At 42.3% G+C, this 27,389-nt stretch overlaps 1 protein-coding gene across 1 annotated transcript; it reads left to right on the top strand.

The window, feature by feature from the left end:
* Positions 1–8,097: 8,097 nt before the first annotated feature.
* HAPSTR2 (HUWE1 associated protein modifying stress responses 2) lies at positions 8,098–9,235 on the top strand. The gene has a single exon (XM_060138535.1). It carries the CDS (start codon positions 8,098–8,100, stop codon positions 8,926–8,928), a length of 831 nt encoding a protein of 276 aa, XP_059994518.1. The 3' UTR covers positions 8,929–9,235.
* Positions 9,236–27,389: the final 18,154 nt, after the last annotated feature.

The following is a 27,389-nucleotide window of genomic DNA, read 5'->3' as shown; positions in this document are numbered from 1 at the left end:
TGGTTAATTTTATGTGTGTCAACTTGGCTGGACCATGGTGCCCAGATATTTGGTCAAACATTATTCTGGATGTTTCCATTCAGATTATGCACACACACACACACACACACACACACACACACACACACACACACATAACTAGTAGTATACCCTTTACGTTATCTTGTTCCTTACTACTTCTTTTCTTCCACATATTAATATTTTTGGGAGATTGTTCCAAATTTCACATACAGATCTACTTCATTCTTTTTCACAACAGCACGATATCCCCTTGTAGGGGTATACTATGTTTATTTAACCAGTCTCCCATTTATGGACAGTTTTATTACTATATTTTTATTTTTTATTATTTTTTAACATCTTTATTGGTGTATAATTGCTTTACAATAGTGTGTTAGTTTCTGCTTTATAACAAAGTGAATCAGTTATACATATACATATGTTCCCATATCTCTTCCCTCTTGCGTCTTCCTCCCACTCTCCCTATCCCATGCCTCTAGGTGCTCACAAAGCACCGAGCTGATCTCCCTGTGCTATGCGGCTGCTTCCCACTAGCTATCTATTTGACATTTGGTAGTGTATATATGTCCATGCCACTCTCTCACTTTGTCCCAGCTTACCCTTCCCCCTCCTCGTGTCCTCAAGTCCTCAAGTCCATTCTCTACATCTGCGTCTTTCTTCCTGTCCTGCCCCTAGGTTCTTCAGAACCTTTTTTTTTTTAGTTTCCATATATATGTCTTAGCATACAGTATTTCTTTTTCTCTTTCTGACTTACTTCACTCTGTATGACAGACTCTAGGTCCATCCACCTCACTACAAATAACTCAATTTCATTTCTTTTTATGGCTGAGTAATATTCCACCATATATATGTGCCACATCTTCTTTATCCATTCATCTGTTGATGGACACTTAGGTTGCTTCCATGTCCTGGCTACTGTAAACAGAGCTGCAATGAACATTGTGGTACATGACTCTTTTTGAATTATGGTTTTCTCAGGGTATATGCCCAGTAGTGGGATTGCTGGGTCGTATGGTAGTTCTATTTTCAGTTTTTTAAGGAACCTCCATACTGTTCTCCATAGTGGCTGTATCAATTTACATTCCCACCAGCAGTGCAAGAGTGTTCCCTTTTCTCCACACCCTCTCCAGCATTTATTGTTTGTAGATTTTTTGATGATGGCCATTCTGACCGGTGTGAGGTGATACCTCATTGCAGTTTTGATTTGCATTTCTCTAATGATTAGTGATGTTGAGAATCCTTTCATGTGTTTGTTGGCAATCTGTATATCTTCTTTGGAGAAATGTCTATTTAGGTCTTCTGCCCATTTTTGGATTGGGTTGTTTCTAGGCATTGTTTTAAGAGTGAATGCATGGTCTCATTTAATCTTTACAACAAACCTGTGAGGTAGGTACTGTTATTATCCCTATTTTAGAGAACACTTAGTATCAGAAAAGTTAAATCACACCACTTTCAAGCTTCAGAAACAGGATTAGAATTGAGGTTTGTCTGACAATAAAATCTTGGATTTAACAAACAAACTGTTAATTTTTAAATGGATAGACTCAAGAGCCTCATGGAAGATATCTAGAAGTAAAAGAAGTTGGTGTTGGAGCACAGGTAAAGGGACTGTGTTGTCAACTAATTTTACAGCTAAAACCTGGCATCTTTTAATCAGTTAGATCAATTAAGCAAGGTCATTTTTTGTGAGATACTAGAAGTATGACTAATGGACTGTGGGTCTAGTGGGAAACCTTAACAATTTCTTTTGAACTCTGAGCATTTTGGATGCTATAGAAACAATTCACAAACCCTACCAATAAATATCTTAAAAGTTTTTCCGTGTAAGCATCTCAAACAAAGGTTGTATCTATGGTTACCTGTGGCTGTCTCCTCCACATTTTCTCTGGCTCCCATTTAGATGGATAATTGGAGTGAGCTGTACTAATTTCTGAGCATTTGAAATGGAATGCCTAGTTCAATCATTGTTAGGAAAAATAAGAGTAGCCTCCAAATGGCTTTGTTCATATTGAAATGGCATACTTTTCCATTGTTGAACTAGAGTCTTAACTTTTACAAATACCAAATATGACTCAAAACTATTCACATTTAAGAAGTATGCCCTAGTAGCTCTTAATGTTCTGATATGGACTGATCCCAAGATATCTCAGGTTAAAAAAAAAGTATATGTAGTATGTTGCTGTTTATATAAAAAAGGGAGCATGCATATTTGTATTTGGAGATAAATACATTAAAATCTCTAAAAGGATGTATAAGAAGAAAACAAAAGAAACATGTCCTAGTAATGGGCGTAAAAATAATGTTTAAAATCTAAGTTTAAATTGTTAATGAAATGTGCAAAATCACTACACACACACACACAATGGAATAGTGAATTTTGTGCTACATTAGACCACTGTATGCTTTCATACCGTATTGGTTGTTTTTCTTGCGTAATTTAAAAACCCAAACCAACTCTGCTAATTAAGCTCTCCCTGGCCAGGAGCTCACTTGGATCCCTGACAGTCCCTAGTTAAAGCCTAGTTTGTAGTTTTTGACAGCAAACTAAGACCCTCTTGTTGGCTTCAGGAAAACTGGCTGGTCTTAGTCCCTGGCATTATTTTGGCAGCACCCTCATCCCAACAAGTCACCAGTCCTCTTGACCATGACTTACAATTGTGCCAGACGTTTCTTGGTTGCTTTTTGTTTGAGACAGGTAGTAGTAGTAGTGATGAAATTATTGTTAGCTTGGTTTTGATTTATGACAAATCATCTTGTAAACAGGAATAAGGTGGTATATTGGGATGATAAATTAAGGGCAAAAGCAACTAAATCAAATTACTTGAACGAACATATGTGCTGGGGGAATATATTTTAATTCTTCCATTTATTGCTTCTTAATTAGTCCATAACTCAGAAGGTTAAAAACACCATAGACAAGTGACATTTTATGAAATAAAATCTTTAAAATGTGCTTTTTCTGATAGTGGCGCTCGATGTGATGGTATTCAGTAATTTTTAAAAAAATTTTATTTATTTATTGTTAACATGCTTGGAAATAGGAAAAGAGGCTGCATCAGAAAAGTGCAGTACATTTTTTAAAAAATAAATTTATTTAATTTATTTTTATTTTTGGCTGCTTTGTGTCTTTGTTGCTGCCCGCGGGCTTTTCTCTAGTTGTGGTGAGCGGGGGCTACTCTTAGTTGTGGTGCGCGGGCTTCTCATTGCGGTGGCTTCTCTTGTTGTGGCTCGCGGCCTCGAGGCGTGCAGGCTCAGTAGTTGTGGCGCACAGGCATAGCTGCTCCGCGACATGTGGGATCTTCCTGCACCAGGGCTCCACCCCGTGTCCCCTGCATCGGCAGGCGGATTCTTAACTTTGCCACCAGGGAAGCCCCAGTACTTTTATTATTAAATCCACCTTGGGGCTTCCCTGGTGGCGCAGTGGTTGAGAATCTGCCTGCTAATGCAGGGGACACGGGTTCGAGCCCTGGTCTGGGAGGGTCCCACATGCCGCGGAGCAACTGGGCCCGTGAGCCACAACTACTGAGCCTGCGCGTCTGGAGCCTGTGCTCCGCAACAAGAGAGGCCGCGATAGTGAGAGGCCCGCGCACCGTGATGAAGAGTGGCCCCCGCTTGCTACAACTAGAGAAAGCCCTACGCACAGAAATGAAGATCCAACACAGCAAAAATAAATTAATTAATTAATAAACTCCTACCCCCAACATCTAAAAGAAAAGAAAGTTATAAATCCATCTCGTCTCCTTTTATGTGACTCCTTGCCAGAAAAGAAATGGCCTAAGAATTTCCACGTGCCTGATTTGACATTTGTAAGAAGTCTTATAGTACTTTGATTTCACAAATATATTACCCAAAGTAACAGGTTTTTATAACCCTTGCCCTTTAAGGAGCCCAAAACTAATCTCAGAGGGAAATGACAAACCTTGCAAAAAATTATAAATATTATTTCTCTCCCCTATATTGTCTTGTGGTGTCGCTTAACTGAAACTCCCCAGTCTGTGACCTTGAGAAACCTAGAGAGCTAAACAGGAGGAGTAGAATATTGAAGGTTGTCCCCTCCACAGCCACCCAAAAAGGGGACAAATATTCATTATAACAGGTAAGTGTTTTTACAATTATGGCAGATGGTGATTGAAGCAAAGGCAATTCAGAAGGGGGGACACACGAAAGCAATAATTTTGAATGTTTGACATTTGTTTTGAAACTACCTTACTACCCTACACCCTTTACCATCTGTCTGTTATCCCTCCCAACACCCACCTCTGTCTTCCCACAGGGCTCCATTGTCTGCAGTTCCTGTTTCTCAGGGGCGGAGCTGTGGGAGGCAGCCATGGGTGCCATAATAGGCACCTGCGGCCAGCACAATGGGCTGTGGGTGCTTGTGGGAGAGACAGATTGATGTATTGTGCATGGGGGAGGAGGGCTGTCACTTGAATCCATGTGAACCCAGGCTTTAGGGGCAAGGGAGATTGACAGCTTTTGTAGGTTGCATTTCTTTTTCAAAGCTTGGCTTTAATAGACAGTAAGTTTGGGGCCCCAGGCTTTCACTCCCATAATTCTAACAGGGCAATCACGAGTATTCAGCATTTCTTTTTACCCCCCTTGTTACGCATTAAATGATTTCAGTAAAGGAATGTGCAGCATTAATTAGAATTTGTTAGCAGATACCAAGGGGAAAAGTTTCTTCACAACAACTATAGGAGGTGTCATTTGTACAAAGACTTTTTTGTTTTCTTTCCCCATTACATTATCACTGCAATATGTAAGGTAGTGATTCTTTTCATTTAAATTAAGTGGAAAGCTACTAAATCTTGTTTTATTCTCCAAAAAGAATAAGGTCCTTAACACTTATCTTTTAACTTCTTTCATTTCCTAAGGTTGGTGTTTACTTTTGCTTTCAGTCCGACCCATGTACTGATCTGTGTGGTTGTGTATCCAGTTTTGTGTGCCATTCAGCTCTTACAATTACAGGCAACCAAATACTGATATGTAAGGATTGCTTCAGGTGAAAATAGCTACCAGTAATATTGAAAATCATTGACACACTGGGTCCCTTTTTGGTAATGGTACATTGAGAACTGCCAAAAATTAGACTCCTAGGTTTGTGTCCTAACTTATTTCCTAAAACTAATTTTCCCTACTTGATATTTAACCTTAGCTATGACATCAGATTCATGGAAGAATGGGGCAGTGGCCAAGGAATATTTTTTTCCTATAGAAAACTCATTCCTAAACTGTGTCAGTATTTTAAACATCAAAAGTACTTCCATCGAAACACACACAGATAGCATCATTTCCTTACAGCTAGTTAAGATGATCTTTTTTTTGGTTTTGTTTTGTTTCCATTTTCTATTCTTTTTTTAAATTCCTCACATTTTAGACATTTATAGGAGAAAAACCTCAGATAGGTTATCTTGTAAACACACTCTTTGCAATCCGAGGCACTGATAAAACATTAAAAATTTTTGGTGTGATTTTTCTGAATTCTCTCTCGTATAAAATCATTTTCTCTATGGAAGGAGTTGGAGGCTAATTGAATTAGAATTTTTCCCGTTCAGTTGTTTTATTTAAATGTGTTAAGGGCAACAGTGAAAAATATTGATTAAGTCTACCATTATTTCTCAGAAAGAACATATTCCCACACAGTTGTCTGGCTCTGTCTATTATAATACTTTGGTGCAATGGTTTAAAAAGTAGTGGGGTGATAATAATTAGGGTGTGCGACACAGAAATTTCAATGCTGGATTCAACATTTCACCATGCAGGGCAGGAAAATTGCCGACCGGGGCTAGTCAGCTCTAAGTACTAATTAACTAATTAATCAGGTGCTGAAACCAAATGAATGGAGGATACCAGCCAGGCAACTCAAGCCCAAGCAGAGGGTTGTTCTCTTTCAGACAGTGCAGTCTTTCTTCTTGGTTTTTAACCCAATCACAAATGAGGGGAGAAAATAAGATATGGTGTCCTACTGTCGGTCATTTCGGTCCAAGTTTTTTACTTAGAGAAGATAAAATAAAAGCATGTGCCTCTTATAATAACTGTGAGGCACCATGTACAGGGCAATCTTAAAGCTCTAGCAAACCTGCTATCTCCTTGACCATGAACTGTTTCAGGGCTGGTATATGTGGGTGTGTGTAGGGCAGTGGGGGGAGAAGGCTCTGCCTTCTTGGGAGTTTTCTTCTACAATTTTTTTTTTAACATAGGAGAATGAGAAACGTATTCCTCCTTTTGGGGCTGATCTTAGGTCTTTTGCCTCATCCCTCGTTTATGTAAATGAGAAGAGTCCAATTACACGTATGGAAAAAGGGTTTAATGAATCGTGAAAAAGCCCGGTTTGCAGAGAAAGGGCACAATCCCTTCTTCTTCTTCTTCTTCTTCTTCTTCTTCTTCTTCTTCTTCTTCTTCTTCTTCTTCTTCTTCTTCTCTTTTATATTTAACTTAGAAACATGTATATCTTTCAAGAAAGATGAGGCTTAATGTTTATATCATTTTTATATACTAAGTTTCATATTTGGGAATTATTAAGCATATTTTGCTAGAGGATTTAGCTTCCTTTATCTTTGGAAGGCTTTCTGGAGACTTAGCAAATATTCTACAACAAAAATTGCAAAACTTTTTTTCTAAAATTAAAAAAAATTACTTTGGTTCCTCCTATTTTTGATGTTATTCTTAGCTTAGTGATTTTTCTTAACACAGTTTGATCTGGAATTGTCTGCAATGAAAAAAGAACTGCATCATTACAAGGGGTAGTAACTGAACCCAAGGAAAAGACTTAAGTATCACATACAGTTTTAGCTCAATTTTGGTATTCTTATGGTGTTTTAAGTAGCTAGAATTTTTGGAGTGTTGTAAATTAGGTAAACTTTTTTTTTTTCTTTCCTAAAAGGCACTGAATTTTACACTGGAGCAGAAAATCCCGCGTTTGGGATTTCATTTTCCTGTTTTCTTTCCTCTTCTTCATCCTGGAATTTTCAGTAATTGAAAGTAAACCACAAATAAAACCCCCCAACCCATTTCCTTTTTATGACAAAAAACCTTGAAAGAATATGAGGGGAAAAAAATCAATGCCATTTCTGACCGTAACTCTTAGAATTTGATAAGTATGCAACTAGCCTGGAAGAGGCGCTTTACAGGGACAGCAGTAAAGTTCTAGATCACGACTGGAAGTGCTTTCCGGAGACCTAATCCAACAACCTTGTTGGGCACTTGGGGAAACTGAGGCCCGAAAAGCGGGGGAGGGGGGGCCGGGGGGGAAATGACTGATGTGATTTTTTTTTCCTTTACAAAATTACCGCTACGATCCACGGAAAACACTTTTCCTGGGCACCTACTGTGTGGGGGGCATTGCTGGGATTCAGACTGCCTGCCTATTCACGAGGGCCGTGCTCTTTCCACTCTAACCCCCGGCCTTCCCGGATCGGCGCCCTGGATGTGATCGACACCATGAAGTTGCCCCATAATCCTCTCTGGCAACATAGGATGTAAAATTTGATCAGCTCATTGGATGAAGCCGACAAGTCTCAAAAATGTGTGAAAAGGGGGCCAAGCGGTAGGCAGGCGCCGCGTTGAGGCAGCGCTCCAGCCGGCCCCCCTCCGAGTTCCCAGAGCGGCAGCCGCGGCGGAGCGGGGGTTGGGACCGAGCTGCGGGGCCGCGGCGGCGGCGACCGAGCGGCCGCGGCAGCTGCGGGGAGGCCGCGGCGCCGTTGGGGGGCCGTAGGAGCGGACCGCAGGGCCGGAAGGGGGCAGTGAGGCGGCGCCCGCGGCTGCGGAGTTATCTCCGCGCCGTAGCCGGGGGCCGGGCCGGGCCGGGCGGGGCGGGGCGGGGCGGGGCGGGGCGGGGCGTGCACCAGGGCCGCGGGCGGCGCGCGCCGGAACAGTTGGCCTCCGAGCCCCGCCGCCCGCTCTCCCGCCCGCCGGCGCACGCGGAGGAGGTGGCGGTGGCTGAGGCTGCTGAGGCGCCGGCGGCGGCTGCAGAAGGAGGAGGGGAGCTCGGAGCAGGAGGTGAGGTGGAGGTGGAGGAGCAAGAGTAGGCGGAGGAGGAGGCGGCTGTAGCGGAGAGGAGCGGCCAGAAGAAGGAGGATGGAGGAGCAGCCGAAGGAGGGCGAGGCCGAGGGCGAGGAGCACTGGTTCTCTAAGTGGGAGCGCCAGTGCCTGGCCGAGGCAGAGCAGGAAGAGGAGTTGCACCCCGATATGCAGGAGGAGGCGACCCCTGAGGCGGCGGGGCTCAAGAGCGAGAAGCAGAAGCTGTGGCACCTCTTCCAGAACTCAGCTACCGCTGTGGCCCAGCTCTACAAGGATACGGGGTGCCAACAGCCAGGACTCTCCTTGTGGGACCCCTTCCAGAGTGCGGCCATGGCCGTGACCAGCCTCTACAAAGAGAGCGGGGATGCCCACCAACGAAGTTTTGACCTGGGCGTCCAGGTTGGCAACCATCGTCGCGTCAAAGATGTGCTGGAATGGGTGAAAAAGGGCCGGAGCACCATCCTTCGAGAAGATCTGATTAGCTTCCTGTGTGGCAAGGTGCCCCCCGCGACTCTGCCGCCGCGCACCCCGAGGGCGCCCCCGAAGCCACCCGCCGGGGCCCCCAGCCAGGCCGCGGCCACCGAATCCGGCTCGTCGGTGGACGTTGACCTGCAGCCGTTCCACGAGGCCATCGCCCTGCACGGCCTCAGCGGTGCCATGGCCAGCATCAGCGTGCAATCTGGAGCGCCCGGCTCCCCGCCTCAAGGCAGCGGTGTGGCCGGCGACGGCCACCGAAGAAGTAGCTTCCTCGAGGACAACTCGAACCCCATCGACTCCGAAGAAGTGGCCCTCCACCTGGACAGTGGGGGGACCCGCAAGCGCACCTCGGCCCAGTGTGGTGATGGCGACACAGACTCCCCAACCCACAAGCGCAACCGAATGATCTAAACTGATCTAAACCACCTCGTGGGTCGCCAGCCACCATATTGCTCGGCCATCAACTTGCTCGTCAAAAGGGTTCTTGAGACTGTCTCTTCCTTCTCTAAGTTAAACAAAGAGTTCTATCAGTTTGCCACAAAGAAACTTTAAAAGTATACCAGGACAGGCATCGTTATGATTCTGACTTTCCCAAAAATATAATACTAGCAGAGAACAAGTATTATGTAGTAGTTAGCAAGACCGTTTAATGCAGAAGTATCCGGTCAAGCGGGAGCTTGGTTTATCTTGTTCACAGTTATATTTCTTAGCATCTGGCTCAGTTGCTGGTGCTTAATAAATGTTTGTTGACTGAATAAATGTGACCTTATTTAAAAGTCTTAAAGGGGAAGGACTAACAGGTGTTTGCTTGGTTATAGGATACTTTTATCCTTTATTGTTTGGTTGGTTGTTTGCTTTAACCGTTTTTGTTTTGTTTTGTTTGCCAGTTCAATTACATGTTATCAAAATGAAAAACTTGATATTTTTGTGAAATCTGGAGTTTTCCATTTTTGCTCCACTGTACCATGCACCTAATTTCTAGAAAGAAACTGCAAGGTGTACATATTAGCCTGTGAGTTTTCTTTTTTAAAATAGTCATTTTGGTGATTATGTGATGGGGTAAAGTGCTATGATGGTTGGGCAGGTAATACTTGCTATTGAGTCAATTTAATGCTCTTTTTAGGAATATTAAGCCAACAATTGAGAGCCTGAGATCAAAGATGGCATTCCTGGTGGTGGTCCTTTTTCTTAGGGATATAAAAAGTTCCTTTTTCTGAAGTTAAATCTTTTTGGTGATTTCTGTTTTGAAGTGGAAGCCGAAGTAGAATGAATTTCTGGGTTTTACTTAAGGGTATAGCATGATATAATTAAAAGAGCATGAGCTTTGATATTAAAAGGATCAACAGTAGAATCCTAGCCCCAGAGATTCACTGCATGATTTTGGGCAAATCACTTAATGTCTATTGACCTCAGTTTTCCATCTGTAAAATGGAACTGTGTGTCTCCTGAGGTCGTTGTGAGGGTAAGATGAAGTCCATATTTCAAGTACCTAGCACAATGCTTGGCACCTAAAGCATTAATGTTCTCCCTTCTCAATAAATAAAAATCAGTAAAACATTAAAATCCACTACATTTTAGAAAAAGCAGAAAAATAGATCAACTTAATCAGTAGAATCTCTGGGTTTGAGTTGGAAACTATTGTTATATAGTTGAAACTTGCCTAAATATCCCAGATCTTGTATTAATTATAAGTGTGTTTAGCTCATGAGTTCTCAGGATCATCCCTCTGGATGTTAGGGCAGACTTGTAGTTCCTAAAATTGCCTGAGAGATGCACCTTGCAGCTGGAGTAGTGAAAGATCTACCTCCTCTGGCCTGAAAGAATATGAGAAGCCGGGTAAGGACGGAAAGGGTGTGGAAGTGCAAGTCCTAGGGACACCTAAAAGGCAAAAGTGCTTCTGAATAGGGGTGAGATGGAGTAGAGGTGATGAAAGGGGTAGACCGGGTGGGGTGGGGGGTGGAGGAGGTGGAAGTGAGGTTATGGAAAGGATGGGGGGAAGTTAGAACGTGCAAATCTCCCCAGGCTCTCCCTAAACCAGTGCATAAAATAGCAATAGTATAAATAGATGAGTAATACCTTGCCCTTAGGTTCACATCAAAGAGTTGTTTCTGTTTTTATTGGTGTGACCTTTGCAATAGATTTGTAATTGAATAAGTGCATTGAAATAATACAACAAAGTGACTTCCCTAATAGAATAAAAACTTGCTGTTGAGGCACTCCACAAGTACATACTGAGGCACCATGCTAGGCCCCAGGAAGGGATGTTAAAAAAAACAAAAACAATCCTTATGCTCACAGAGCACATCCTGGCTTGGAAGATAAATTAATGTAGTCCAGAAAGCACTTCTGATAGTATGCAAAGCACCGAAAGGCTATGCAGAGGAATTCAGAGGCCAGAGGCCTTCCTTACCAAGAGGGTCACAGCTTCTGGAGGAGGTGGCATTTGAACTGGTGCCCAGAAAAATAGGAAGGGAGGGCACAGGGGATACTAGCAGGGGAAGGATATCTAACAAAGTTTGGGAAGGAGGAAAACAGTAAACTGGGTTCAGGGGGTCACAGGTGCTGGGTAGGGGGAGGTAGGGGCCAAAGTAGAGGGGGTCTCAAATGCCCGGCTCAGTACTTTAGATTCTGTCCTGGGGCAGGGGGGTGACACCACCCAATCTGTGCTGTAGGAAAATTGGTCTGGCAGGATGCCTGGTTGTCCAGCGCTGACACACTGGAGCAGGGTATAACCAGGGTATCCCTGTTGGACGCTCTTTACTGGGGATGTTGCCATTTGGTTAACCAGGATTGTGGCGATATTTAACTTGACAGGGCTTTCTCTGGGAAGCCTTTGCTCACTTATACCCTCCCACACTTCAAACCATACCAGGTAGGAAGAACCTTCAGTGTGTGTTCTGCACTGCTTCTAGGCTGAGAAAGCCTTCAGTTCCAGCTGCAGAATCTCTTGGGGGCTAGTCTTGAAGTAACAAAGTAGCCATGCCTCTTATCATTCTTCTGCTGCTTGTCTTCGAGAGCCCTCCTCCAGGGAATCACTGGGGCATTCGGGCTGCAAGACTGGCTGAGCCACCGCAGCAATTTTAACAGGTAGGTATAGAGAGTTGTAAGAGGGCATGTCAGTATGAGGGCAGGGACCTCATTTGTCTTGTTTCTTTCTGTAATCCCCAGAGCCTAGCAGTGCCTGATCCACGGGCACACAATAAATATTTATTTAATGAGTGGATGAGTAAGCCCTCATCCAGACCCAGTTATAGCTCTTCTCCCTTTCTCTGTTTACCTACTGCCCAGGAAAGGCACCTGAAGCCCATGCTCTAATTTCTAGATGATTCTCCCCTGTGTGCGTTTTCCTAACTATTAGGTTCAGCATTTTGCAAAGTGTGGCCAATCCCATGACCACCTCCCTTGAGAATCCCCTGAGTTGCTTATGAAGCCGGCAGCCTCAGAAGCGCCTTCCAGGTGAATTACAATCTCAGTGGAAGGGTCCTAGAAGTGACCTCCTGTCTGGAGGAGGCCTCGGTGATCATGGTGCATAGTGAAGTCTGAAACTCCAGTGACCCCATTGTGAGATTCATGATTGATTCAAGGGGCTCATTTTAGTATATGTGCTGCCAAAGCGAGCACTAAGGGGCTCATTTTAAATTGATCGTTGCTGGTGAACTTTCTGTGCAGGCTTAAAGTGCATCTCCCCATTTGTACATATTATCTTTATCATGACTTTGCATATTTCATACATTTTTCTTCTAGGAGCACAGTTGAGAAGACTGAGGAAAAACAATATTAAGTTACTTATTTTGGTCCTTTCATAGGAGGCCGGGAGAAGGCTCTGACTTCCTCACCACTAGCTGAGTATTTTATCCATTAGACCATTGCTTCCTAATCAAAATTACGAACTGAGAGTCAGGAAACATTGCACTTAGATCACTTTGCCTTCTGTGAAATGATGATGGAGTAGAGGTCAGGGGAGGATTGGTTGTTAATCAGCCTGGGGCTTTGAGGAGGTTTACTGACCTCTTCCAGTAGCATGTGCTTGGTGGGATCCTTCCCAAATTTAGAACCAAGAGGGACCTTAAAGATCATCTAGGGCAGGGTTAACTATTCAGTTTACAAATGGGGCAACTGACCTCACTAGGGAGGGCCACAGTGACTTATTGGTAAGACTGCTGCCCCTACCAGGTTCCAGTCCGTTGTTCACTTCCCTGGACCTCCCTTAGTCATACTGTGTATGGCTGTTTAATTAACATGCTGATGATCAAGTGGAGCTAGGAAACTTGTCCTGTTATGAAGCCTCTCTTTACTCTGTTGTGTGTGTTTGGGGGAAGCTGTTAGAGTTGTGCATTCAGGGAACATGTCACCCCTTCCCACCACCACCGCACTCCAGCTACCAGCAAAACTGGGCCACTTAAAGTTTCCTGAACTTTTGATCATCGCTGGCCTCTGGGCCCTTTTACCTTATTGCTTCCTTGGGCTCTGATGCCCTGCCCTAAACTCCTTTTTGTCTACTTCACTCCAACTCAGCCTTCAAAGCTCACCTCAGACTTTACCTTTATTTTTTGGATACCTTCCTTGCCCTTCCAAGTTGGGATTAAATGGCCCTCCCCAGAGTTCCCACTTCGGACTTACCATTGTGTTTGTCAGCTTGTGTCTTTGCCCCACTAGATTGTAAACCACCAAGTTTCATCCCAAGAGGGTCTCTTTCCTAGGAGGTGTGTAAGAATCTCTATTACTGCGTGTGTAGGTCGAAAAGGAATATTCAACATTACACGATACTTTTTTTTTAAATGAAAGAATTATTGTCATAAAATTATATTGTGGGAAGAAAAGCTCAAAACAAAACTTCGAAGGGGCGGTTTTATTCTATCAGGTATTAAATGTGCTTCCCCAAAGAAGTGTAGCATATAAAATGTTATTAATGTTCTTTCTCATTTGTAGATATAATTGTACTGTCTCAGGCTTCAGTGGCAAAAGCATACAGGATCCTGGCTTAAGCCTTGACTTTCCCAATAACTGACCTTGAACAAGTCAGCCCTTTTTCTGCTTGATATAGGAAATAAAGGAGTTAGTTGTATTAGATGATCTTTAAGGTCTGCACAAGCTCTGGCACTTTCTGATCTGTGATTTAATTCAATAAGCAGCAGTAGTGATAACCTTCTTTCTGTGATATTCTCATTTAGATTATCTAGTGTCTGACCAGCTGAGTTCTGTGAGCCCCTTGAAATCAGGACTGCCATCCTGAAACAATTCCAAACCAGGAGACTCACTTGGTGGTAGTGGCATGGCCACTTGTAAGATGGGAATGTATATGCACAGAGCAGCTTACCTTTCTCTCTTTTGGTTCCGTCTTCCTTAGGAGGTCAAGAAGTTAAAAAAAAATTTTTTTGAATACTTAAGGCGTATATTACAGTCAAATGCCTCCTTATTTGGGCACTTGCCTTTCTCAAATATAATAAGTTGATCAGGAGGTTGTTAAACAGAGAGATGAGTTCATAGACTCACTGGACTAAAGGGGGACCTGGAAGGCCATGACTCCACATGGCCCAACTCTGGCGAGACCTGGCATACAAGCCATCCTGGATCCATGAGCTGCTCTCCTCATCTTAAAGATCTTCTAGGAGAGTCCAAAGCCTTCCTCAGGAGCTGCCAAGCAGGTCTTTCAACCCCAGATTCAGTGTACTTGCCCTCCCGCCTAACTTCTGACAAGCTGGCTAACCGCCTCAGTGCAATAAGCCTCCTGCCTTTGTCAAAGCTCTCATCTCCCAACCTGGGCTTTGGACGTTTAAATTAACTTTTCTCACCTTTTTCTTGTCTTTTTTCTTCCTTTCTTCCCTTTTTTTTTGTTTCTCCAGCCTCTTGGTTGCATATAATACTTTGCGTTTCTATGATTCCTAATGCACTGCCCCAAACCAACATACAGCACATGTTATATAGTGTGTCTTACATTCCCGCTCCTATCCCTAATAGAGACCTTGGATGCAAGTTTCTCGTTCTTTACATCTTGAAATCCCAGGCTTTCTGGACACTAGTACCCAATTTTGTGTCTAAGTGTGAAGATCTTAAATTGGAAGATTATGGGAAAGTTGGGAGAAATGTTAGATCATTAAGAAAACCATGTGCCAAACCACGTGGGAGCCTCTTAAGTACAACTTTGGTGGTCATGACCCTGGCCAGAGGGGGAAGCCTGTGATGTCACCCCTTCCCCGAGTCCCAGTTTCACGGATAGTATCTCTGAATGGAATTGTCTGAGGGAGATTGTTCCTTGTGAAAAGTTCACATGATGGAGTTTGAAGAGCTTGTTTCACTTGGAGCCCAGCAGGACAGAGTGGTTTGGAATGCAGCATTCAGTGTGTTCTGTTTGGCTGAAAGCTGTCACAGGGAACAAGTACTTAGCAAACAGCATGAACAAGGATTTGAACTAGAAAACGAGAAGGGCCTTGACAACGTTGTATTAGTGGCTTGTCTCCTCAAAAACTGCTCAATGGTACACAAGGAGGTGATAAAGAAGACTAGGAAAATATGTAAATAGATTTGGGTCTCATTCAAAACAACCCGGCGTAAGAGTGTCCTAATATGGGTAAAGTTAGAACAGGGGTTGCTGGATCACTGTGACCATCTCCACTTTACTATATCTGATCGGATTTTTGCCTCTTTTAAGGCAATAGTCACAGGCTAAGTCTGTGCCTACAGGATGTGCCACACAAGCTATTGAAAATGGATACATCAGTCAACTACATATAGTCGACGTTTTCACAGTGACAAATGCCTGGGTTGAATGTTTTTCTCTTTATATTTCACTGAATTAACTGAATACACCTGTTGCTACCGCTGTTGGCTTTTCATGTTTTAAGTGGAATTATGTGCAAATTACAGGGCTATTCTGTCAGTAGTTACATTCCCTTTGCTTGAAAATCCGTTCTTGCCATTTCTCTCGTTTTTATTGAGGTATGATTGAGAAATACAATTGTAAGATATTTAAAATGTACATGAGGATTTGATGTACGTGTACACTGTGAAAGGATCCCCCCATCTAGTTAGTGAGTTCTTCCTATTTCTTGAAGTCTGTTTTCTTTTAACACCTTTATTGCAGTATAATTGCTTTACAATGCTGTGCTAGCTTGTGCTTTACAACAAAATGAATCAGTTATACATATACATATGTTCCCATATCTCTTCCCTCTTGCGTCTCCCTCCCTCCCACCCTCCCTATGCCACCCCTTCAGGCGGTCACAAAGCACCGAGCTGATCTCCCTGTGCTATGCGGCTGCTTCCAACTAGCTATCTACCTTACGTTTGGTAGTGTATATATGTCCATGCCTCTCTCTCGCTTTGTCACAGCTTACCCTTCCCCCTCCCCATATCCTCAAGTCCATTCTCTAGTAGGTCTGTGTCTTTATTCCTGTCTTACCCCTAGGTTCTTCATGACATTTTTTTTCTTAAATTCCATATATATGTGTTAGCATACGGTATTTGTCTGTCTCTTTCTGACTTACTTCACTCTGTATGACAGACTCTAGGTCTATCCACCTCATTACAAATAGCTCAATTTCGTTTCTTTTTATGGCTGAGTAATATTCCATTGTATATATGTGCCACATCTTCTTTATCCATTCATCCGATGATGGACACTTAGGTTGTTTCCATCTCCTGGCTATTGTAAATAGAGCTGCAATGAACGTTTTGGTACATGACTCTTTTTGAATTATGGTTTTCTCAGGGTATATGCCCAGTAGTGGGATTGCTGGGTCATATGTGAGTTCTATTTTCAGTTTTTTAAGGAACCTCCATACTGTTCTCCACAGTGGCTGCATCAATGTACATTCCCACCAACAGTGCAAGAGGGTTCCCTTTTCTCCACACCTTCTCCAGCATTTATTGTTTCTAGATTTTTTGATGATGGCCATTCTGACTGGTGTGAGATGATATCTCATTGTAGTTTTGATTTGCATTTCTCTAATGATTAGTGATGTTGAGCATCCTTTCATCTGCTTCTTGGCCATCTGTATATCTTCTTTGGAGAAATGTCTATTTAGGTCTTCTGCCCATTTTTGGATTGGGTTGTTTGCTTTTTTGTTATTAAGCTGCATGAGCTGCTTATAAATTTTGGAGATTAATCCTTTGTCAGTTGCTTCATTTGCAAATATATTCTCCCATTCTGAGGGTTGTCTTTTGGTCTTGTTTATGGTTTCCTTTGCTGTGCAAAAGGTTTGAAGTTTCATTAGGTCCCATTTGTTTACTTTTGTTTTTATTTCCATTCTCTAGGAGGTGGGTCAAAAAGGACCTTGCTGTGATTTATGTCATAGAGTGTCCTGCGTATGTTTTCCTCTAAGAGTTTTATAGTTTCTGGCCTTACATTAAGGTCTTTAATCCATTTTGAGCTTATTTTTGTGTATGGTGTTAGGGAGTGATCTAATCTCATACTTTTACATGTACCTGTCCAGTTTTCCCAGCACCACTTATTGAAGAGGCTGTCCTTTCTCCACTGTACATTCCTGCCTCCTTTATCAAAGGTAAAGTGACCATATGTGCATGGGTTTATCTTTGGGCTTTCTATCCTGTTCCATTGATCTATCTTTCTGTTTTTGTGCCAGTACCATACTGTCTTGATTACTGTAGCTTTGTAGTATAGTCTGAAGTCAGGGAGCCTGATTCCTCCACCTCCGTTTTTTGTTCTCAAGATTGCTTTGGCTATTCGGGGTCTTTTGTGTTTCCATACAAATTGTGAAATTTTTTGTTCTAGTTCTGTGAAAAATGCCAGTGGTAGTTTGATAGGGATTGCATTGAATCTATAGATTGCTTTGGATAGTAGAAGCATTTTCACAATGTTGATTCTTCCAATCCAAGAACATGGTATATCTCTCCATCTATTTGTATCATCTTTAATTTCTTTCTTCAGTGTCTTATAATTTTCTGCATACAGGTTTTTTGTCTCCTTAGGTAGGTTTATTCCTAGATATTTTATTCTTTTTGTTGCAATGGTACATGGGAGTGTTTCCTTGATTTCACTTTCAGATCCTTCATCATTAGTGTATAGGAATGCAAGAGATTTCTGTGCATTAATTTTGTATCCTGCTACTTTACCAAATTCATTGATTAGCTCTAGTAGTTTTCTGGTAGCATCTTTAGGATTGCTATGTATACTATCATGTCATCTGCAGTGACAGCTTTACTTCTTCTTTTCCGATTTGGATTCCTTTTATTTCCTTTTCTTCTCTGATTGCTGTGGCTAAAACTTCCAAAACTATGTTGAATAAGAGTGGTGAGATGGGCAACCTTGTCTTGTTCCTGATCTTAGTGGAAATGCTTTCAGTTTTTCACCAGTGAGGATGATGTTGGCTGTGGGTTTGTCATATATGGCTTTTATTATGTTGAGGAAAGTTCCCTCTATGCCTACTTTCTGGAGGGTTTTTATCATAAATGGGTGTTGAATTTTGTCGAAAGCTTTCTCTGCAACTATTGAGATGATCATATGGTTTTTCTCCTTCAATTTGTTAATATGGTGTATCACGTTGATTGACTAGCGTATATTGAAGAATCCTTGCATTCCTGGAATAAACCCCACTTGCTCATGGTGTATGATCCCTTTAATGTGCTGTTGGATTCTGTTTGCTAGTATTTTGTTGAGGATTTTTGCATCTATATTCATCAGTGATATTGGCCTGTAGTTTTCTTTCTTTGTGACATCCTTGTCTGGTTTTGGTATCAGGGTGATGGTGGCCTCGTAGAATGAGTTTGGGAGTGTTCCTCCCTCTGCTATATTTTGGAAGAGTTTGAGAAGGATAGGTGTTAGCTCTTCTCTAAATGTTTGATAGAATTCGCCTGTGAAGCCATCTGGTCCTGGGCTTTTGTTTGTTGGAAGATTTTTAATCACAGTTTCAATTTCAGTGCTTGTGATTAGTCTGTTCGTATTTTCTATTTCTTCCTGATTCAGTCTTGGCAGGTTGTACCTTTCTAAGAATTTGTCCATTTCTTCCAGGTTGTCCATGTTATTGGCATAGAGTTGCTTGTAGTAATCTCTCATGATCTTTTGTATTTCTGCAGTGTCAGTTGTTACTTCTCCTTTTTCATTTCTAATTCTATTGATTTGAGTCTTCCCCCTATTTTTCTTGATGAGTCTGGCTAATGGTTTATCAATTTTGTTTATCTTCTCAAAGAACCAGCTTTTAGTTTTATTGATCTTTGCTATTGTTTCCTTCATTTCTTTTTCATTTATTTCTGATCTGATTTTTATGATTTCTTTCCTTCTGCTTACTTTGGGTTTTTTTTGTTCCTCTTTCTCTAATTGCTTTAGGTGCAATGTTAGGTTGTTTATTCGAGATGTTTCCTGTTTCTTAAGGTAGGATTGTATTGCTATAAACTTCCCTCTTAGAACTGCTTTTGCTGCATCCCATAGATTTTGGGTCATCATGTCTCCATTCTTATTTGTTACTAGGTGTTTTTTAATTTCCGCTTTGATTTCGTCAGTGATCACTTCGTTATTAAGTAGTGTATTGTTTAGCCTCCATGGGTTTCTATTTTTTACAGATCTTTTCCTGTAATCGATATCTAGTCTCATAGTGTGGTTGGAAAAGATACTTGATACAATTTCAATTTTCTTAAATTTACCAAGGCTTGATTTGTGACCCAAGATATGATCTATCCTGGAGAATGTTCCATGAGCACTTGAGAAAAATGTGTGTTCTGTTGTTTTTGGATGGAATGTCCTATAAATATCAATTAAGTCCATCTTGTTTAATGTATCATTTAAAGCTTGTGTTTCCTTATTTATTTTCATTTTGGATGATCTGTCCATGGGTGAAAGTGGGGTGTTTAAGTCCCCTACTACGAACGTGTTACTGTCGATTTCCCCTTTTATGGCTGTTAGTATTTGCCTTATGTATTGAGGTGCTCCTATGTTGGGTGCATAAATATTTACAATTGTTATATCTTCTTCTTGGATCGATCCCTTGATCATTATGTAGTGTCCCTCTTTGTCTCTTCTAATAGTCTTTATTTTAAAGTCTATTTTGTCTGATATGAGAATTGCTACTCCAGCTTTCTTTTGGTTTCCATTTGCATGAAATATCTTTTTCCATCCCCTTACTTTCAGTCTGTATGTGTCTCTAGGTCTGAAGTGGGTCTCTTGTAGACAGCATATATAAGGGTCTTGTTTTTGTATCCATTCAGCCAATCTGTGTCTTTTGGTGGGAGCATTTAGTCCATTTACATTTAAGGTAATTATCGATATGTATGTTCCTATTCCCATTTTCTTAATTGTTTTGGGTTCGTTATTATAGGTCTTTTCCTTCTCTTGTGTTTCTTGCCTAGAGAAGTTCCTTTAGCAGTTGTTGTAGAGCTGGTTTGGTGGTGCTGAACTCTCTCAGCTTTTGCTTGTCTGTAAAGGTTTTAATTTCTCCATCAAATCTGAATGAGATCCTTGCTGGGTAGAGTAATCTTGGTTGCAGGTTTTTCTCCTTCTTCACTTTAAATATGTCCTGCTAGTCCCTTCTGGCTTGCAGAATTTCTGCTGAGATATCAGCTGTTAACCTTTTGGGGATTCCCTTGTGTGTTATTTGTTGTTTTTCCCTTGCTGCTTTTAATATGCTTTCTTTGTATTTAATTTTTGACAGTTTGATTAATATGTGTCTTGGCGTATTTCTCCTTGGATTTATCCTGTATGGGACTCTCTGTGCTTCCTGGACTTGATTAACTATTTCCTTTCCCATATTAGGGAAGTTTTCAACTATAATCTCTTCAAATATTTTCTCAGTCCCTTTCTTTTTCTCTTCTTCTTCTGGAACCCCTATAATTCGAATGTTGATACGTTTAATGTTGTCCCAGAGGTCTCTGAGACTGTCCTCAGTTCTTTTCATTCTTTTTTCTTTATTCTGCTCTGCAGTAGTTATTTCCACTATTTTATCTTCCAGGTCACTTATCCGTTCTTCTGCCTCCGTTATTCTGCTATTGATCCCATCTAGAGTATTTTTAATTTCATTTATTGTGTTGTTCATCATTGCTTGTTTCATCTTTAGTTCTCTAGGTCCTTGTTAAATGTTTCTTGCATTTTCTCTATTCTATTTCCAAGATTTTGGATCATCTTTACTCTCATTATTCTGAATTCTTTTTCAGGTAGACTGCCTATTTCCTCTTCATTTGTTAGGTCTGGTGGGTTTTTATCTTGCTCCTTCATCTGCTGTGTGTTTTTCTGTCTTCTCATTTTGCTTATCTTACTGTGTTTAGGGTCTCCTTTTTGCAGGCTGCAGGTTCGTAGTTCCCGTTGTTTTTGGTGTCTGTCCCCAGTGGCTAAGGCTGGTTCAGTGGGTTGTGTAGGCTTCCTGGTGGAGGGGACTAGTGCCTGTTTTCTGGTGGATGAGGCTGGATCTTGTCTTTCTGGTGGGCAGGTCCACGTCTGGTGGTGTGTTTTGGGGTGTCCATGGCCTTATTATGATTTTAGGCAGCCTCTCTGCTAATGGGTGGGGTTGTGTTCCTGTCTTGCTAGTTGTTTGGCATAGGATGTCCAGCACTGTAGCTTGCTGGTCGTTGAGTGAAGCTGGGTGCTGGTGTTGAGATGGAGATCTCTGGGAGATTTTCGCCATTTGATATTATGTGGATCTGGGGGGTCTCTTGTGGACCAGTGTCCTTAAGTTGGCTCTCCCACCTCACAGGCACAGCACTAACTCCTGGCTACAGCACCAAGAGCCTTTCATCCACACGGCTCAGAATAAAAGGGAGAAAAAGTAGAAAGAAAGAATTAGTAGAAGTAGAAAGAAAGAAAGAAAGGAGGGAGGGAGGGAAGAAGGAAGGAAGGAGGGAAGGAAGGAAAAAAAGGAAGAAGATAAAGTAATATAAAATATAATAAAGTTATTAAAATAAAAAAATAATTATTAAGAGAAAAAAATGGACGGATAGAACTCTGGGACAAATGATGGAAGCAAAGCTATACAGACAAAATCTCATACAGAAGCATACACATACACACTCACAAAAAGAGGAAAAGGGGAAAAAAATCATAAATCTTGCACTCAACGTCCACCTCCTCAATTTGGGGTGATTCGTTGTCTATTCAGGTATTCCACAGATGCAGGTACATCAAGTTGATTGTGGAGCTTTAATCCGCTGCTTCTGCGGCTGCTGGGAGAGATTTCCCTTTCTCTTCTTTGTTCTCAGAGCTCCCAGGGGCTCAGCTTTGGATTTGGCCCCGCCTCTGTGTGTACGTCGCTGGAGGGCGTCCGTTTTTTGCTCAGACAGGACGGGGTTAAAGGAGCCGTTGATTCGGTGGCTCTGGCGCAGTCAAGCGGGGGGGGGGGGGGGGGGGGGGGGGCACGGAGTGCGGGGCGGGCCTGCGGCGGCAGAGGCCGGCGTGACGTTGCACCGGCCTGAGGCGCGCCGTGCGTTCTCTCGGGGAAGTTGTCCCTGGATCCCGGGACCCTGGCAGTGGCGGGCTGCACAGGCTCCCCGGAAGGGGGTTGTGGAGAGTGACCTGTGCTCGCACACAGGCTTGTGGGTGGCGGCAGCAGCAGCCTTGGCGTCTCATGCCCGTCTCTGGAGCTCCTTTAAGCAGCGTTCTTAATCCCCTCTCCTCGCGCACCAGGAAACAAAGAGGGAAGAAAAAGTCTCTTGCCTCTTCGGCAGGTCTAGACCTTTCCCCGGACCCCCTCCCAGCCAGTCGTGGCGCACTAACCCCCTGCAGGCTGTGTTCACGCTGCCAACCCCAGTCCTCTCCCTGCGCTCCGACCAAACGTTTATGTACACATATCCCAAGTACTCTTCACTCAGAGGATTTGTTCGGAAGATTCCCAAGACGCTGCTGTTCTGTCAGATTAGGTCACAAAGGGCTTGACTTGGAGGGGTGACAGATGAGGTGAGGGCAGGCCATGGGAGAGACAGGGACCAACAACCTTGAAGAACTTTTCTCTCTGATGTGGATCAACAGCACTGTTAAACTCCCCATTGCAGCTTCATTAGTATCCCCTTTCTGTACTGGAATGAGATATGACTAGATGAACAATGATGATGAGTATGATCAAGTGTGATGGTCCAGTGTTTCCATTCAGGTCTGGTGGTATAGTACTTCCTCACATTCTGTTCAGTCCAAATTAAAGAAAACGTTTTCCCGTGGGGACAAGGACACTGGCAGCAGAAGTTCTGGGAAGTACTCCTTGGTGTGAGCCCTCGCAGAGTCCGCCATTAGCCCCACCAAAGAGCCAGGTAGGACTTGAAGTCTGTTTTTAATATTCCAACTTCAGGTGCTATCTGTGCCTTATGTATGGAGCCCAGATATTTGTGGATGATAAAATTGAACTCTCACAGGGACTTCCCTGGTGGCGCAGTGGTTAAGAATCTGCCTGCCAATGCAGGGGACACAGGTTTGAGCCCTGCTCCGGGACGATCCCACGTGCCGCGGAGCAACTAAGCCCGTGCACCACAACTACTGAGCCTGCACTCTAAAGCCCGTGCTCTGCAACAAGAGAAGCCACCGCAGTGAGAAGCCCGCGCACCACAACAAAGAGCAGCCCCCGCTCATTGCAACTAGAGAAAAGCCCACGCACAGCAACAAAGACCCAACGCAGCCAAAAATAAATAAATAAATATATTTATAAAAATTCAGCTACCACAGGTTTGTGCAGTAGTTGGAGGCTCTGTTATTATGCTGTCCCCAGGGCCCATGCCACAGGGACTCTCCTGCTTTAGGTGAAACATGCGGATAAGAAGGTATTTATCACAATGAAGATGAAGTTTATACCTAATTCTTCCCTGAAGCAGCTAGTGCTCTAGCAACTATCCAGTAGTTGCTATATAAAGGGCCAAGAGAGCACAGTATCCACCCTGAAATCATGTTAATAGACTCAGTGGAGGCCTTTAGGGTTGTGTATGGACATACCCTGGTTCATTGACTTCAGTTTAAAAAGAGATCAAATCCAATTAGACAACCTCTTCCATATTCATTGAAGTCAACAGTCAATTGTTAGGATGCAAGCACTGTGCTACCTCATGCAAAGCATTTGGATTTTATTTTACCTTTTCGGTTTGTTGTGGCATCATGTCAGCACAAGCTGGTAACTACTGAGGTTTCATTGTTCAGGAACTTCAAGAATGCCTTTTCTTATTTACCTGTAACTCTTTTTTTTTTTTTTTTTTTTTTTGCAGTATGCAGGCCTCTCACTGTTGTGGCCTCTCCCGTTGCAGAGCACAGGCTCTGGACGCGCAGGCTCAGCGGCCATGGCTCATGGGCCCAGCCACTCCGCGGCATATGGGATCCTCCTGGACCGGGGCACGAACCCCTGTCCCCTGCATCGGTAGGCGGACTCCCAACCACTGCGCCACCAGGGAAGCCCCTACCTGTAACTCATGAAAAATTTTATAATTCTCTTCTTGGAAGGCGTTTATCTGGAACTCCGACTCCTAGTTTGGATACAGACTCAGATATTTTGGAGATGAAAATGTAGTCTTGTATTAATGCTTTGTGTCATAGTCCTTTGGTTTTGGGGGTCCTGTTGGCTTCAAGAGGAGATGGTGGAAATGCTAGTTATTAGCATTTAGGTCGTTTTAAGGATAGATTCTTTTCTGGGGGGGGGGTCCATTTTAGTGCTGTCCAGTGGAAATATAATGCAAGCCACATATGTAATTCTCAATTTTCTAATAGTCACATTAAAAAAAAAGTGAATTAACTTTAATAATATATTTTATTTAACCCAATATATCCAAAATATTTTCATTTTAACATGCAATCAATATAAAGATTACTAATGAGATATTTCATATTATTGTAAAAATCTTGTACTAAATCTTTGAAATCTGGTGTGTGTTTTATATTTCCACTGTACCTCAATTCAGTCTGCCCACATTTCACGTGCTCAAACAGGCACATGTGGCTAGTGGCTCCTGTATTGGACAATACCGTCCTAGATGGACTTAGGCTCCAGTTGGGATAGAGGCTTGTGATAACTCAGGTACACTGATCTCCCCTGAGGGATTGAACAATACGGCTATATTCAGTTCCATCCAGAATGGGAATGCCTGCTATCAGATCTGAGATCATTGGCCACTTTGCTTCAAGAACAGTGATTATGATTCTTATGCTATGTACTGATTTTTCTATTTTTCCAAAAATATGCGTACAGTCAGCTGTTACTCTATGGACTTGTTCCCTAAATCACAGGATTAAATGAGGGGACGACCTTAAAGCTTGAAGTAGACAGGACACAGAAAAAAAGGAAATACTCCCCTTAACAGTAAATGCACAATTCTTATTCCCTTTAACAGTCAGCAGTGCTTGTTGAGCAACTATTATGTGTAAGGCAATGTGCTAGATGCTGTGAAGGATGTACAGTGATGACCAAGACACGGTTCCTGGCTTCAGGAGCTTAGATTGTACTCTGTGAGTAAGGCAGTACACAAGTATATATACACACATGCATGTGCATATACATACACACACAAATTCTAAGATAAATGAAATTTGAATGAGTGCCATTACTGGATGGATACCACTTGTATTTGGGGCACAGACTAGGGAGAAATTAATTCCAACTGAAGAGATTTAGGGGCTGGTTATGGAAGAGGTAACTAAACTGGGCCTTAAAAGATCAGTATTTTTAAGTCAGTTAATCTAATGAGTTACTCCCAACATATTCTGCAGGATCAAATTTGAGATAGATCCTAACAAAGTTGAAGTTCACTGATCACCTGGGGATTTTCTGCACTCATTTTCTGAATGGAGTCAGTCTGGAGTGAAGCTTTTTTTCATTCCCACAACGTGCCCCTTGGTGCCCATGCCAGAGACTCCACACAGGCTAAGTTAGCTGCAACCCAGTGTGGCTTTTCTGATGTTACCTGACAGGATTCGTTTCCTTTTCAAGCCAGGGCTCCAAACATAGGCTATTTGATTAAAATTATGTTCTTCGATGGACCTAGAGATTATCATACTAAGTGAAGTAAGTCAGACAGAGAAAGACAAATACCATATGATATCACTTATATGTGGAATCGAAAAAATAATACCAATAAACTTATTTATAAAATAGAAACAGACTCACAGACATAGAAAACAAACTTACGGTTACCAAATGGGAAAGGTGGGGGAGGGATAAATTAGAGGAGTTTGGGATTAACAGATACTACTATACATAACATAGATAAGCAACAAGGATTTACTGTATAGCACAGGGAACTATATTCAGTATCTCATAATAATCTATAATGGAAAATAATCTGAAAAAATATAAATAACAGAATCACTTTGCTGTATACCTGAAACTAACACAGCATTGTAAAATCAACTATACTTCAATAAAAAAATGATGTTTTTTGCTGTGGGATTTCCTGTTATGGAGCTACTGATTTTCATTTCCATTGTTGGCTTTGGAAGGGGGAGTAGAGGGCATTTAATTAATTGTTATTGTTAATTATCAACTTTGTCTAGCATTTTATAGTTTACCAGGTGTTTTCACATGGATGATTATATTCAATTCTCATAGTTTCTTTATGTGACATTATTACAGGTAAGGAAATTGAGGCCCAGAAAGATATGCTGACTTGGCCACAGACTTTCGGCTAGTAAGTGGTGGAGCTGGATTCAACCAAGGTCTTTTGATTTCCTGGCCAGCGTCCTTACCTTGCTCCTACCCTGCTTTTCTTCTTCCCCCAAGTCCTATCCTTCAAGTGCCCAGAGATAAGGATATGCAAGCTAGCTCTCTGTTAAGCAATTTAATGAACATAAATCCAACCACTAACAATAGGTAAATTAGAGAGGGAGTATTCACATTGTAAAACAATATTCCATTAGTTCAAAAAGTGAGCTCCACTGGAGAGATTAGCATATCATTTCATTTACAAAAAAATAATCTTACAACTAACAGCTGAAGAGGACATTTATTAGGCGAAGTAAAATATACATAGCTCTATGGAGCAGGTCATTACTTGACGTTGGCAAGAGTAATTTCTTCATATTAGTTTTCTATTTCCAGAAATGTGTTCTAACCTGAAATCTCTGAATTCAGTGCAGAATTTCAAATTGAAATTCTTTCTTTCTTTTTTTTCCTGGTAAAACACTCTTTTTCACACTCAAGGAGTTTCACAGGATGGAATGCACTTTGTTTTCCAAACCATAAAAGTAAAAACCATTGCTCTGTCCTTAGGAAATTTTGCTCCTAGTTCCTTGTTTTTGTTTTTTACATAGGTCTCAGCTCTTTAATTGGAGGTTCCTAGAGAAGCTGGCTGTGGCTCTTGCATACCAGGTGGAGTGTGTTTCTATGAAATGACACTGATAGGCGTTTGAGTCACCATCCTTTATAGATGTGAGCTAGTTCCTGTTTTGGTGAAACTCCTTCTAGTTCTCTTTTCAGCGGTGTTCTGAAGAATCATCAGCCTTAACAATGGTGTGGAAGAATCAGATCTGACATACAATGCAACCAATTAACAAGAAAACCCTAGAAACAGCAAAACCTACTGGCCTGGGTCACAACCTTATATATTTCGTATCTTATTACCATTTGATATACATCGAGATGAGGCAAATAAGCAATTTTAATGGGAGAGAAATGAAACTTCCGCTGCATTAACTGTTGACCTATAACATAGCAAGAAATGTTATTCATTTTCTTCCAAACTGCAATGTTGATGTATGGTTTTCATTGGCAAATAAAGATCAGCAGATGACTAAAAAAATTAGAGGAAGAAATGTACTATTAAAATCCTATATGGGGGGCTTCCCTGGTGGCGCAGTGGTTGAGAGTGCGCCTGCCGATGCAGGGGACGCGGGTTTGTGCCCCGGTCTGGGAAGATCCCACATGCCGCGGAGCGGCTGGGCCCGTGAGCCATGGCCGCTGGGCCTGCGCGGCCGGAGCCTGTGCTCCGCAACGGGAGAGGCCACAACAGTGAGAGGTCCGGGTACCGCAAAAAAA

Source organism: Lagenorhynchus albirostris, chromosome X, assembly GCF_949774975.1.
Source record: "Lagenorhynchus albirostris chromosome X, mLagAlb1.1, whole genome shotgun sequence".
NCBI lineage: Eukaryota > Metazoa > Chordata > Mammalia > Artiodactyla > Delphinidae > Lagenorhynchus > Lagenorhynchus albirostris.
This window is presented reverse-complemented; position numbering and strand designations above follow the sequence as displayed.